General features: G+C 34.3%; 2 protein-coding genes across 3 annotated transcripts in view; one reads left to right on the top strand and one right to left on the bottom strand.

Moving 5' to 3' along the window:
- LOC125645749 (CWF19-like protein 1) overlaps positions 1-10,673 on the top strand; it is a 23,693-nt gene extending 13,020 nt beyond the window's left edge. Inside the window, exons 11-15 of the mRNA XM_048871545.2 lie at positions 2,284-2,399; positions 5,743-5,836; positions 6,963-7,076; positions 8,924-9,021; positions 10,282-10,673. Of these exons, the coding sequence (XP_048727502.1) occupies positions 2,284-2,399; positions 5,743-5,836; positions 6,963-7,076; positions 8,924-9,021; positions 10,282-10,423 (564 nt within the window). The 3' untranslated portion in view covers positions 10,424-10,673. The remainder of the gene's footprint in view (positions 1-2,283; positions 2,400-5,742; positions 5,837-6,962; positions 7,077-8,923; positions 9,022-10,281) is intronic.
- Positions 8,814-15,000, bottom strand: part of LOC125645750 (phosphopantothenate--cysteine ligase-like) — a 14,976-nt gene continuing 8,789 nt past the window's right edge. Inside the window, exon 7 of one of the 2 annotated variants that reach the window (XM_048871547.2) lies at positions 8,814-9,087. In XM_048871547.2, coding sequence (XP_048727504.1) covers positions 9,079-9,087 — 9 coding nt within the window. In that variant the 3' untranslated portion in view covers positions 8,814-9,078. Of the gene's footprint in view, positions 9,088-11,713; positions 12,227-15,000 lie in introns of those variants that run through there. The other variant, XM_048871546.2, reaches the window with a different exon arrangement.

Consider the following 15,000-nt stretch of genomic DNA (forward strand, 5'->3'; position numbering starts at 1 on the left):
AAAGCTTCCTGATATAATGCAGATTCTAAATTGTTAAAATCATGGCCCCCGAGGGTCGGATGGGGCCACAATAGGGGATCAAAGTTTTACATACAAATATATAGGGAAAATCTTTAAAAATCTTCTTCTCAAGAACCACTGAGCCAGAATAACTGAGATTTATATGAAAGCTTCCTTATATAATGCAGATTCTAAATTATTAAAATCATGGCCCCCGGGGGTCGGATGGGGCCACAATAGGGGGTCTCAGTTTTTTTTTTTTTTTGTTTTTTTTTTTGTTGTTGTTGTTTTTTTTTTGATATAGTGCAGATTCAAGTTCGTTAAAATCATGGACCCCGGAGATTGAATGGGGCCTCAAGGGGGGCATAAAAGTTTTACATACAAATTTATAGGAAAAATCTTTTAAAATCTTCTTCTCAAGAACCACTGAGCCAGAAAAGATGAGATTTATATGAAAGCTTCCTTATATAATGCAAATTCTAAATTGTTAAAATCATGGCCCCCGGGGGTCGGATGGGGCCACAATAGGGGGTCAAAGTTTTACATACAAATATATAGGGAAAATCTTTAAAAATCTTCTTCTCAAGAACCACTAAGCCAGAAAAGCTGAGATTTATATGAAAGCTTCCTGATATAATGCAGATTCTAAATTGTTAAAATCATGGCCCCCGGGGGTCGGATGGGGCCACAATAGGGGATCAAAGTTTTACATACAAATATATAGGGAAAATCTTTAAAAATATTCTTCTCAAGAACCACTGAGCCAGAATAACTGAGATTTATATGAAAGCTTCCTTATATAATGCAGATTCTAAATTATTAAAATCATGGCCCCCGGGGGTCGGATGGGGCCACAATAGGGGGTCAAAGTTTTTTTTTGTTTTTTGGGTTTTTTTTGTTTTTTGTTGTTGTTTTTTTTTTTGATATAGTGCAGATTCAAGTTCGTTAAAATCATGGACCCCGGAGATTGAATGGGGCCTCAAGGGGGGCATAAAAGTTTTACATACAAATTTATAGGAAAAATCTTTTAAAATCAACTTCTCAAGAACCACTGAGCCAGAAAAGCTGAGATTTATATGAAAGCTTCCTGATATAGTGCAGATTATAAATTGCTAAGCTCATGGCCCCCCGGGGGTCGGATGGGGCCACAATAGGGGGTCAAAGTTTTACATACAAATATATAGGAAAAATCTTGAAAAATCTTCTTCCCAGAACCACTAAGCCAGAAAATCTGAGATTTATATGAAAGCTTTCTGATATAGTGCAGATTCAGGTTTGTTGAAATCATGCCCCCCTGGAGTAGGATGGGGCCACAATAGGGGGGTCAAAGTTTTACATACAAATATATAGGAAAAATCTTTTAAAATCTTCTTCTCAAGAACCATTGGGCCAAAGAAGTTCATATTTACATGAAAGCTTTCTGACATAGTGTAGATTCAAGTTTGCAAAAACCATGGCCTCCAGGGGTAGGTTTGGGGCCATAATAGGGACTACGGTTTTACATGCAAATAGATATGGAAAATCTTCTGATATGGACCAAGGTGACTCAGGTGAGCGATGTGGCCCATGGGCCTCTTGTTAATGATCTAGATGTCATTTTATGATACTTGATTATAACCTGAAATTCTGAATTGAAAAAGAAATGCTGAGGATCCATGCTGAAATTATTGAGATGCAAATCTTCAAGTGCAATTAATGGATGAAATTTTACTTGAAATTAACCTTGTCTTTTCAAAAATATCTAATGAGTAGTGCTAAATCCTTCTTCTAACTATAACATGTGTTTACTTATCAGGAAATGTTTGATGCATACAATTCCTGCTATGAATGTTTATTGAAGTTTATATTTCATCTGCATGTGATGAAAAAGATATCACTAATAGAAAGCAATATATGTGAAAGAGAATATTTTGCTGTAATTTCTAGCCTTTTACTCTAAAAAAACCAAAAAAAACCATCCTTCAAACAATTTAGTTCCCTCCAAATATTGTTTGTAGTGCAATAAACTTTAAAAAAAAAAATTAATTTGAAAAATACAGTAAGGAGCCTAAAAGGAGGACAGAAATTATCTTTGATATTAAAACAAAATTCTGATAAACATAGTAAAATTTATGTTTTTATAGATTTTACTATGTTTATCAGAATTTTGTTTTAATATCAAAGATAATTTCTGTCCTCCTTACTGTATTTTTCAATTTTTTTTCAAGTTTATTGCACTAGGAACAATATTTGGAGGGAACTATATACTGCATGAGTTTAGGTGTAAGGTGATGTTTGTTGCAGTGTTACTTAGCCCTGGCAAAAGGGGGTCTAGTTCCTGACCACATTCTGATTCTACCAATTGGACATCACCAGTCCATGGTCCTGGCTCCAGACGATGTCCGAGAGGAAATCAGGAAGTATCCTTTGTATCATAACACATAAAATTTTATACTTATTTATTGATAGAATCTTTAAAATGTTCAGAGTTCAAGAATGCTGATGTCTTTTACACATTATAGCTACATTCTCTTTGTTAGGATGGAAGTTTGGAAATAAAAATGTGATATCTGAATATTATTGTAAATGATAGGGAAATTTTCTTGAATTTACATGCAGGTATGAAGCATAATGTGACCATGTGCTGTAAGTCACATACTGGTATAAAACATGATGTGTCATTCCTCCTTAATCCACATACTGGTATAAAACACAATGTGTCATTCCTCCTTCATTCACATACTGGTATAAAACACAATGTGTCATTCTTCCTTAATTCATATACTGGTATAAAACACTATGTTTCATTCCTCCTTAATTCATATACTGGTATAAAACACAATGTGTCATTCTTCCTTAATTCATATACTGGTATAAAACACGATGTGTCATTCCTCCTTAATCCACATACTGGTATAAAACACAATGTGTCATTCTTTCTTAATTCATACACTGGTATAAAACACGATGTGTCATTCCTCATTCATTCACGTACTGGTATAAAACACAATGTGTCATTCTTCCTTAATTCATATACTGGTATAAAACACGATGTGTCATTCCTCCTTAATCCACATACTGGTATAAAACACAATGTGTTATTCTCCTTAAGGACATGCGGGACGATGTGGCCAAAAATAACTCGTCAATGAATATTTATTCCTTTTTTCATGAAGCACCATCAGGATGTCCTGTACAATGTGTATAAATTTCATAACCACTTTCTAGGTATACAAGGGAGATAATAAGCTTTGAATTACCCCCCTTTTCGAAAATTGTGAATTTTACAAGATCATTCCGATTTTCATTTCAAAAAAATAATTTGATGGAATTTATATATATATCTTTTACAATAATCTTTAAAATATATGCAAACTATAAAATAAATAATAATAACATGCTTAAACATAACCGTATAATAAGAAATTGGGAAAATTCAAGGATTTGGGGTGGAAATCAGTACTCAAAAACAGGGTAGTCCAGATACTAAATGAAGCACTGTTCAAAAACCTGTCAATGAATTATTTTGCAAACACTGCAATTAAAAGCTATTCATATACCTAACTTCCTGTAGAAATATGAAGGGATGAAGCTAATCTTGATTTTGAGGTAGGCGTCCTTGAAGTCATTTATTGATATGTTCACCTGGGGTTAGGGTTGGCAGAATATTTTTTAAATAATAACTTTCAAACTTATGTTCTTTTCATCTACAACTACTGTTAAAAGTCATGGGGGAGGGGACAGTCTCAATTTATTTGCACTACAATTTAAAAAAAAAAAATGCTCAGTCAAAGACGGGGGGGGGGCAGCCTAATTCTTTGTGCCTGTTTTGGAATACGTTGTTAGAAACTATATTTGTTTTGAACCTATTGTAATATTTAGAATTTTCATGATTATGGAACAAAATTTGAGTTAATGAAAACAAATTGAAATTTTAATCTTTTTTAAATATACATGTATATATTATACATGACTTTGGACGAAACGTCTAGCTCTACGATTCGTCTTCCTTCAAACCACGGGGTTAGATCTAGTTAACTTCAATGTAAGCTACTACTTTGTTTACAACATCAACAACTCTTCCGCGGCCAGCGTAGCTAGTGTCGCTTGACTCGATCGTCTCCATACTATTTTCAAGGAATTTATGTGTCGCACACATTGAGACTTTGCACATTGTTCTTTTTCACACGTCTGCTTCTCACATACTTTCCGACGTGTATCATATTTATTACATTAGTTACCATTTTCGCAGCAGTGTTTCGTAAAGTTAGTAAAATTAATTTGAATATAAAATAGTTTGAGAGATAAAGCGTACTTAGATATACATGAAAATGCTTGGGAAAATTAAACATTCCTAGCATGGACGTTAATATTTGACCAAAAGTATCGATCTTCGGCATATGGGGGGTGGGGTATTTTTCGCAAACAATGATCGATTATAAAAGCACCAGAATAGTTCGTACGTTTCCCAAGCAAGATTCGGTGAAATGTGTGTCCAGTTCTAGTTTCACACAACTATTGTAAATATCAACAAACGATCATCATCTTACACTTGCACCGAGTCATTGTTTACGCACGATTGACTTTCCTTTTGTAAATGCCTAGATTCAAATTGCATGCACATGTAGGAGCGATTTCAGTGCCTTCTAGGCTATACTATCAAAATTACTGTGGCGCATACTGTATATATAATATATACAATGTATATGAAAAGGGAGACTTGTAATCAATATGAATTAGAAATGAAAATTATCATTTGAAAAGAATTTAATCAACAGATTTACACATGACACTTGGCAGCGGTAGCAAATTACGACAAAATATGATGACATTTTCCCCGCGGTACAACGTCATGACGTATTTTTTTTATTGTGACGTCATATAGTGTGTCTGTAGTGCATTGTGGTTTTTCTCGGGAAGTTTTAACTACGCTGCATCCAGTTCTAAATTTATAATAAATTCACAAACATCACGTGATCATCGTCCCGCATATCCTTAAGTCGTATACTGGTATAAAACACTGTGTGTTGTTTCTCTTTAAGCCTTATACTGGTATAAAACACAATGTGTCATTCATCCTTAATTCATATATCGATATAAAACATGTGTTGTTTCTCCTAAATTCACGTGCTGGTATAAACCGTTTCATTCTTCATTCATATACTGGTATAAAACACAATTTATTGTTCCTCCTTAAGTCTTATTCTGGTATAAAACACAATGTGTCATTCCTCCTTAATTCATATACTGGTATTAAACACAATGTGTCATTCTTCCTTAATTCAAATTCTGGTATAAAACACAATGTATTATTCTCCTTAAGTTATACATTATACTTGTATAAAACACAATGTGTCATTCTTCCTTAATTCATGTACTGGTATAAAACACAATGTATTATTCTCCTTCAGTTATACATTATACTGGTATAAAACACAATGTGTCATTCTTCCTTAATTCATGTACTGGTATAAAACACAATGTATTATTCTCCTTAAGTTATACATTATAGTGGTATAAAACACAATGTATTGTTCCTTAAGTCTTATACTGGTATAAAACACAATGTTTCATTCTTCTTTAATTCATATACTGGTATAAAACATGATGTGTCATTCCTCCTTAATCCACATACTGGTATAAAACACAATGTGTCATTCTTTCTTAATTCATACACTGGTATAAAACACGATGTGTCATTCCTCCTTAATTCACGTACTGGTATAAAACACAATGTGTCATTCTTCCTTAATTCACGTACTGGTATAAAACAGCACTGACTAAGTTGTATAAGCAGTCTAACAGAAGTGTCATCTTTTTTGAAAGGAATTACAAGACGCAACATTTACAGATACAGGTATTGGTTAACCGCCATCTTATACAAACCTCTGTATTATAGATACAGGTATTGGTTAACCGCCATTTTATACAAACCTCTGTAGACTCTGTATTATAGATACAGGTATTGGTTAACTGTCATCTTATACAAACCTCTGTAGACTCTGTATTATAGATACAGGTATTGGTTAACCGCCATCTTATACAAACCTCTGTAGACTATATTATAGATACAGGTATTGGTTAACTGTCATCTTTATACAACCCTCTGTAGACTCTGTATTATAGATACAGGTATTGGTTAACCGCCATCTTATACAAACCTCTGTAGACTCTATTATAGATACAGGTATTGGTTAACTGTCATCTTTATACAAACCTCTGTAGACTCTGTATTATAGATACAGGTATTGGTTAACTGTCATCTTATACAAACCTCTGTAGACTCTATTATAGATACAGGTATTGGTTAACTGTCATCTTTATACAAATCTCTGTATTATAGATACAGGTATTGATTCACCACCATCTTATACAAACCTCTGTAGACTCTGTATTATAGATACGGGTATTGGTTAACTATCATCTTATACAAACCTCTGTAGACTCTGTATTATAGATACAGGTATTGGTTAACCACCATCTTATACAAACCTCTGTAGACTCTGTATTATAGATACAGGTATTGGTTAACTGTCATCTTTATACAAACCTCTGTAGACTCTGTATTATAGATACAGGTATTGGTTAACTGTCATCTTATACAAACCTCTGTAGACTCTGTATTATAGATACAGGTATTGGTTAACCGCCATCTTATACAAACCTCTGTAGACTCTATTATAGATACAGGTATTGGTTAACTGCCATCTTATACAAACCTCTGTAGACTCTGTATTATAGATACGGGTATTGGTTAACTGTCATCTTATACAAACCTCTGTAGACTCTGTATTATTGATACGGGTATTGGTTAACTGTCATCTTATACAAACCTCTGTAGACTCTGTATTATAGATACAGGTATTGGTTCACCACCATCTTATACAAACCTCTGTAGACTCTGTATAGTATATTGATATGTAGACTTGAGCTTATAGATTTGTGTTTAATAATAAGATATCAGTAATTATTGCAATATTCAGGCTGTTCCATTTCCCGATGATCGTAAACAGGAAGCCAGGGATAGCTTTATGGAGTGTGCCGAGTCTGAAAATATAAACCTCGATGAAATTCCCAAACACTCCGACCTAAAACAGGTAAAATTATTTACAGTATCTCAAACACTTCCCAAATACTCAAACTCTTCCCAAAGGCTCAAACACTTCCCAAAGACTCAAACTCTTCCCAAAGACTTAAACACTTCCCAAAGACTTAAACACTTCCGAACATCTCAAACATATATATATATACTTCCCAAACTCTCTTAATAAGACTAGTGTCAAACAGGTAGTCTTCAAATATTCCCTTCAAACAGGTAAGAAGACTTCCCAAACACTCTAGTCTCACAGATAAACTTCCCAAACAATCCATTCTTAAAGCTGTATGGTCCGAATTACAATATTTTTTTCCATCTCGTAAAAATGCTATTAAGGTATTCCATGTATAATGAAAGGATAATGAACAATTTTGAAGGATTTAGATCAACATAAATGTTTATTGTTAAATAATGATGAAAGTGAAGCAGATGAAATTCACATGACTGGTAAATGATTAGAAGCTGATCTTTTTGCACTTAAGACTTTTTGGAAGAGTTGTCTGCCCCTTGTAAAAATAAGAAAAATCTAATTTTCTAAAAATGTGTGTGGTCAATGATTAATTTTATTTCATATTTTCATTAAGAGAAAGTCTATGTAACTTTCTACCAAGAGATTTGTATGAAAATGTAATTTCTATTTAAAATATTGTAATAAAACATGCTTTTCCCATATACTTCAATGTTAAATTCTAGGTGAAATAAATCAAGCAGGAAACAAAATTTTGAAAATTCCTATGGTGGATTATTTTTATTTGATGAACCCTTCAAAATGATACCATGATTACAAAAATTCCACCATCCATTTATTAGATATGAAATATGGTCATTATACATTGAATACCTTAAATCATCGCACGTATGTAGTTATGAGGCTATATGACATATCCTACATTATTTCACCTGTTTTAACCCAAATTATTTGATTTTAAATCGATGTTTACAAACAACCGCGTCACTCTGCCATTTCAAGTGACAGTCACGTGACCAGTTCAAACTTTCAGATCATCGGTGGTCTTGTCTGTGTATTTTGTTTCAACAGTACCGTGCCATAAGTTTAATAGAAATAAAAATATCAAATACCTCTTAGTAATTCGTTGTTTTACGCTCTTTCAGCCTTAAAACTAGACAGTTGCTTATGAGTTAATACATCATGTTGAGATTCCCCTGACGTGCGCGGGTCTATCTATAGACGTCTATTATGGGATGATTTATACATGTACCCACTATATTTACTTTCTAAACAATATTCTCACTGTTTTCTTTTACATGCAGATGTTTTCAAGCATGTAATTAAGGGAAAGTTAATAACTTTATAAAGTAATTAATCTGCTTTAAAGTAATTATGTACAAAAATAATACATGAACATCGGGTCATACAGCTTTAAATAGATCGAGTTCTCAAACAGACAGACTTCCCAAACACTCCATTTTCAAACAGATAGACTTCCCAAACACTCCATTCTCTCACAGGTAGATTTCTATAATTTCATGATGTGTAATAAGGTAGATTTAATTAATTACATTTTGTAAGCAGGTAGATTTCTGTAACAACAATGTATGATGTATAATCAAGTACATTTCTACAACAATGACGTATAATCAGGTAGATTTCTGTAATTTTCTTAGTGATTTGTAATTAGGTATGTTCTTCTTGCTATCTCATTGATTATAGTGTACCAGATTGCAGAAAGTGTTGTCTTCTTCTTTTTTTTGTTGTTGATCAAATGATATTAAGAACGTGTTTGTTTTTTTTTATTAACAAACATTAAATAACATTCAGAAAGTGTTTGTTTTTGATAAAATAATATTCAGAATCATCACATCGGAGCCTCCATTGTTCCGTTTCAGATTGTGCCTGTTGGAGCACCATATTTTTATGCTGAATTGCCAACTGGAGAAAAATTCTTACACAGGATTTCAAGAAATTTCCCGCTTCAGTTTGGCAGGTAAGACTTTATGACTTGCATCATCCTTTGCATGTAACATTTCTGCTTCCTCCTGATTTAATATGCCTAAAAAAAATTGTGAATTTGCTCACTCTATAACACAACCTGATGTTAGTAAAAAAAAAAGAGGGGGGGGTCTTATGAAGACCTTTAAAGTTTAAAGCAATATTTGTAGTCGCAGATGCATTTTAGCTCGCCTGAGCTGAAAGCTCAAGTGAGCTTTACTGATCGCCTGTTAACCGCCTGTAAACTTTTTACATTTTCGACTTCTCCAGAACTACTGAGCCAATTTCAACCAAACTTGGCAAAACTGATCCTTGGGTAAGGGGCTTTCAAGTTTGTTCGAATGAAGGGCCATGCCACCTTCAAAGAGGAGATAATCACAAAAATGCAGAAATAGGGTGGGGTTATTTAAAAATGATCTTTTCAAGAACCACTGGGCCAGAAAAGAAAGCTTCCTGACATAGTGCAGATGCAAGTTTGTTAAAATGATGACCCTTGGGGGTTGGATGGGACCACAATAGGGGATCAAAGTTTTACATACAAATATAAAGTCAAAATTTTTAAAAATCTTCTCAAGAATCACTGGGCCAGAAAAGCTTAGATTTACATGATAGCTTCCTGACATAGTGCAAATTTAAGTTTGTTAAAATCATGACCCCCGGGGGTAGGATGGGGCCACAATAGGGGATTAAAGTTTATATACAAATATATAAGGAAAATCTTCTTCTCAAGAACTACTGGGCCGGAAAAGCTGAGATTTACATAAAAGCTTCCTGACATAGTGCAAATTCCAATTTGTTAAAATCATATCCCCCAGAGTTAGGATGGGGCCACAATAGGGGATCAAAGTTTTACATACAAATACATTGGGGGGGGGGGGGGTCATTAAGAATCTTTTGATGAATTAGTAGGCCAAAGAAGTTTACATTTATAGGAAAGCTTGCGGATATAATGCAGATTCAAGTTTGTACAAATCATGGCCCCCGGGATTAGATTGGTGCCACAATAGAGATCAAAGTTTTACATGCAGATATATAGAAAAAATCTTTAAATATGGTCCAAGGTGACTCAGGTGAGCGATGTGGCCCATGGGACTCTTGTTTGTAGAAATTATCAAATTCTACTCACAAGAAGGTAGAAGACAACAGACAGTGGCATACTGGTGTGGGCAGGTCTGATGTGAATTACTGTACATGTAGGCATCTTCTTTTTAAAGGTCTCAGACTCTTCTTTTAATAAATTTGTTAATTTTTTTAGGGAAGTGATGGCTGGCGTGCAGCTGTTAAACATGCCTGAGCGTGTTGACTGGAAGGCGTGTAAACCCACGCGAGAGCAGGAGGAAATATATGCTGAAGACTTCAAAAACAAATTTGAACAATTTGATTTTACTCTAGAATGACTTGCATGTAATGCAGGTGTGAATGGATTTGATAGATTTACAGTTTTGGATGTGCAATATTGAGAATGTTTCTTACTCTCAGAATTAAAGCATCAATTCAGACATCTATTATTCATTTGATCAAATTTCACTACGTATGAAAATCATTGTACTCTCATCCGATTGTGTATCATTGAAATTTACAAGACAGACGTATGCATTACAGACGCTGTACATATGTACATGGGATTAAATCTTAATATAACCTGTGGATCTCTTGTTATATTACCGGTGAGAATTTGCCAATAGTGTTCACTTATAAATTAGATATCATAGGCAAAAGCATTGGAAATGTAAAAATAACATCATACACTCTTGGTTCAAGAGGTCACAACTACATGATTCAACACTGTGCAAGAAATAAGGTATAATTTTTCTACGCAAGAAATAAGGCATCAATTTTCTGTGTAAGAAATAAGGTATTGGTTTTTCTGTATAAGAAATAAGGTATCGTTTTCCAACCTTTCTATAATTATATCGTTCGTATGTGATCATATCTACCTGTATGTCCCCTAGGGTTTGATCATTTGAGAAATACCTACATTGTATTATCAATATAAGAGGTTTGATAAAAATGTCTTGGAAGAGTTTTTTTTGAAACTGGGCTAAACACATAGTGTGACAAATAGATTGATGGACATGGCAAACCCTATATGCCCCAGCCATATTCATAGCAGGGCATAAAAAATGGAGACATAGAGTAATTTGTATTGGTGGTGAATTATAATCATGCAGAAATTACTGCTTGCATCCCTATAATACAAATCATCTAACATTCATTTAACGTATTTCTTCTTTAATGCAGACAGTTAGGAACGAGATCAAAAGATTGATGTCAGATAAAAATCTATATTCAAATAGTATGGGGAAGGGGGGATAAAATCTCCCATAAGTTTCTGTCATCCGACATCACATCGATTACACTTTAGTGGAAAAGGGAGAAAAAAAGACTGTTAAAAACCACAACATAATATTACATTTTAATGAACATTCAATGGTTTTAATGTACATTTTCATTTGTGAATAAACAGTGAAAAGGTATACATGTGGAGTGCTATTTATAATCGTGTGTTTTTACTTATCAATAGTTTAGTTTCAACATCCATCATGTTTAGTTTCAGGGGGGGGGGGGGGGGGGGGGGGGGTGTCTTGGTGAAAACTGTGAATTAAGTTTTTTGCCAGACATTGAACTTTTGATCTCGCCCCTTAGGTGAATGGTCAGTGGTTCATTGACTCAGAGAAATAAAAACATTGAAACAGCATATGTTTATTAATAATGGCAAATACAAGTTTAATATTAAATAACTCCTCATTTCCTAAAAACAAAAGTAACAAATAGTCCCATCATTTCCTCAACTCTTACTACAAAACTGTTGATTAACACAAAATTTAATAAACATCTTCTCAAGACCACAGCAATCTGTCCATGTTAGTGGAGTAATCTTTCCTATTGGAGTCTTTCACAAGACAATTCTCCTGGAGGAGGATGTATACTCCAATAGAAAATAGTCCCCAACCTCTTCATCATTAATTTTGTCAAAAGTACAAAATGCTGTTATTTCAATTTACATGCCTTGATTATTATGTCTAAACATCTATACTGCAAAATTTCGAATGCAGACTTTTAAGTTTCTTCACTATATTCTCCTCAATTTCTTGACCATGTGACAGATCTTCCGTTGTCATGGTAATGTCTACACAAGAATCTACAGTCACAAGTTTAACCTCCCTCTTCCTCGTCTCCAGAAGATTTGCAATCACCAACTGCAAAACAGAGGCAAACTTTAAGAATCACTCATCATTGCAAACCACGCCTATATCTCAGTTCACACTACATCAATCATGTGAGGTAGGGTAGGTACCCCCGGACTCGGTAAGTGTGGCTAGCAACGATGGAGTCGCTGCGAGTTAATCAAGTTTTGGTTCACACTACATCAATCATATGAGGTAGGGTAGGTACCCCCGGACTCGGTAAGTGTGGCTAGCAACGATGGAGTCGCTGCGAGTTAATCAAGTTTCACAGAAATATGAAATGAATTTATGTAACAGTTTACCCAAGAATCGTGCAATATTAAAAAAATAAGCATTTCATCATGTAACAAGAGGCCCACAGGTCTTATCGGTCACCTGAATACTAGTGAAAAAGTATCACTATTTCCATGGGCTATGAAATCTAGAAAAAAATTCCTGTTCTGAATATCTAAGCTAAATTCTAATGTTCAGCAACAGTATAAAACAAAATGTCTTCTTAAAACTTCACTGCCTTAAAAAGTGCATACACTGATGAAAGGCTTTAAATAGTAGGTGTATTAACATCAAAACATATGACTAATTTGGACTCGTCCTAAAGTCATAACCCTGGGTTTTGATTGAAATTCACCATTTTTGTACATCCTTTTCTGCTATTCCTAAGTATGTATTTTGATTTTATAAACCCTTGCTCTAGGGATCATCAAATTTACAATTTTGGTAAAAGACTACCTGCTCTATCCATTTAGTTTCAATCTGGTATCAACAGCACTAAAGAAGATGTTATTTAAGTGTTTTACACATAAACACTATATAACAAGTTTGGCCCCGCCCTGGGGTCAGAACACCTACCCCAGGGATCATGAAATTTACAATTTTGGTAGAGGCCTTCCTGCTCTCCATCACCATGCATTTAGTTTTTCTTACACATGTGCGATTCTTGGGAAGAAGATTTTTGAAAATTGGTCAATTTTGGGTAGTTTTTGCCCCGCCCCTAAGGCCCCAGGGGTGCTGGAATCCTGAAATTTACAATTTATGTCCCCCTTGTCCCAAAGATACTTCATACCAAACTTGAAAAGAATTGGACTGGTAGTTATCAAGAAGAAGTTAAATATGTTCAATTGTTAATGTACGACGCACGGCGACGGACAACAACCGATTGCAATAGGTCACCTGAGTATACTCAGGTGACCTAAAAATCTACCAAAAAAATAGTCTTTTAGTTTATAGTTAAAGTACAACATGGTATATCACGAAAGAGATAATAATTTTTAATATTTACCACATGCACATCAAAAACTAACAAAACATTTTGAATGCTTTCTATATACAGTCAAACCTGTATTAAAAGACTGTCTAACGGAGAATGGGAAAAGGGTCACATATGACAGGTGCATGGTCTCTTAATACAGGTTGCCTATTTTCCAGTTGACTTAATGCATAAAATTTCACAAATAATATACAGAAATAGTTTGTACAGTGAAGAAAACAACTTTACATGTATTTGGAATTTATCATTAAGAATAACAAGTACGGTTTTAATAGCTGTAAAATAAGATTAATAAAAATCTAGAATACAATGTGTTGTATCATAATTTATTATTCATCAAAAATTACATTTAATCTGTTCAAGAATGACAAATTTTGCATGCATTTCATATCACACATTTACATGAGATTTAAATCTCATTTATGAACTGCATACAAATTTTCTAAAACTTATAAACACTCTGTTGTATTGATTGATTGATTTCATCTTGCTTAACGTCTCTCTTGAGAATTTTTCACTCATATGGAGACGTCACCAAGACCGGTGAATGGCTTCAAATTAAGGCCTTTGCTCGGCGCTTACGGCCATCAAGCAGTGAGGGTTCTTCAGCGTGACACAGGACATCCGTTTTTAAGGTCATCTCTGAGAACCCGTGACATTCACACCTGATGCCGAGCGTTTGGCAATGGAACTGTCACTACCTGTTAAATAACGACTTAGGTCAGTCGCATTTGGGATTTGAATCCCGTCCTTCCGCATGTGGGGCGAACGCTCTAACCTCTAGACCACCGTGGCGGTTCACTTTGTTGTAAAGAGTATTTATGTACAAGTATAGTCTACTTGTAACTAAGAAAACAAGAGGCCCATGGGCCTAGAATCACTCTTCTGATACATTGTAGAACAGGCAAAAATTCTCACTAACCAAGATTCATCAATTAACAAAGTTTGATGATGTTAAGTCAAATAGTACCTGAAAATTTAAATGTAACTGTCCATAAGTAGGTCACAGTAACCTACTTTTGGTCGACACACTGAAGACTCAAGATGCATCAACTGACAAGTCAAATAGTATTCAAATATAGTCGTCAAATTCCAAAAGAAGGCCACAGTGACCTACTTTTTGGTCGAAACACTCCAAAGACTCAATATGCATCAACTGACAAAGTTTGATAACTGAAGTCAAATAGTATCTGAAATATTCAGATATAAACGTCAAATTCCAAAAGTAGGTCACAGTGACCTACTTTTTGGTCGACACACTCTGAAGACTCAAGACCCATCAACTGACAAAGTTTGATAATCGTAAGTCAAATAGTATCTGATATATTAAAATATAGTTGTCAAATTCCAAAAGTAGGTCACGGTGACCTACTTTTTGGTCAACAAACTATGAAGACTCAAGATGCATCAACTGACAAAGTTTGATGATCCTAGCTTTCATAGTGTCCAAAATATGCATCTAAAATTGAAAATGTGAAATTTGAATGTCTGCAAAATTCAAAAAGTAGGTCACTGTGAC

Source organism: Ostrea edulis, chromosome 6, assembly GCF_947568905.1.
Source record: "Ostrea edulis chromosome 6, xbOstEdul1.1, whole genome shotgun sequence".
Classification (NCBI taxonomy): domain Eukaryota; kingdom Metazoa; phylum Mollusca; class Bivalvia; order Ostreida; family Ostreidae; genus Ostrea; species Ostrea edulis.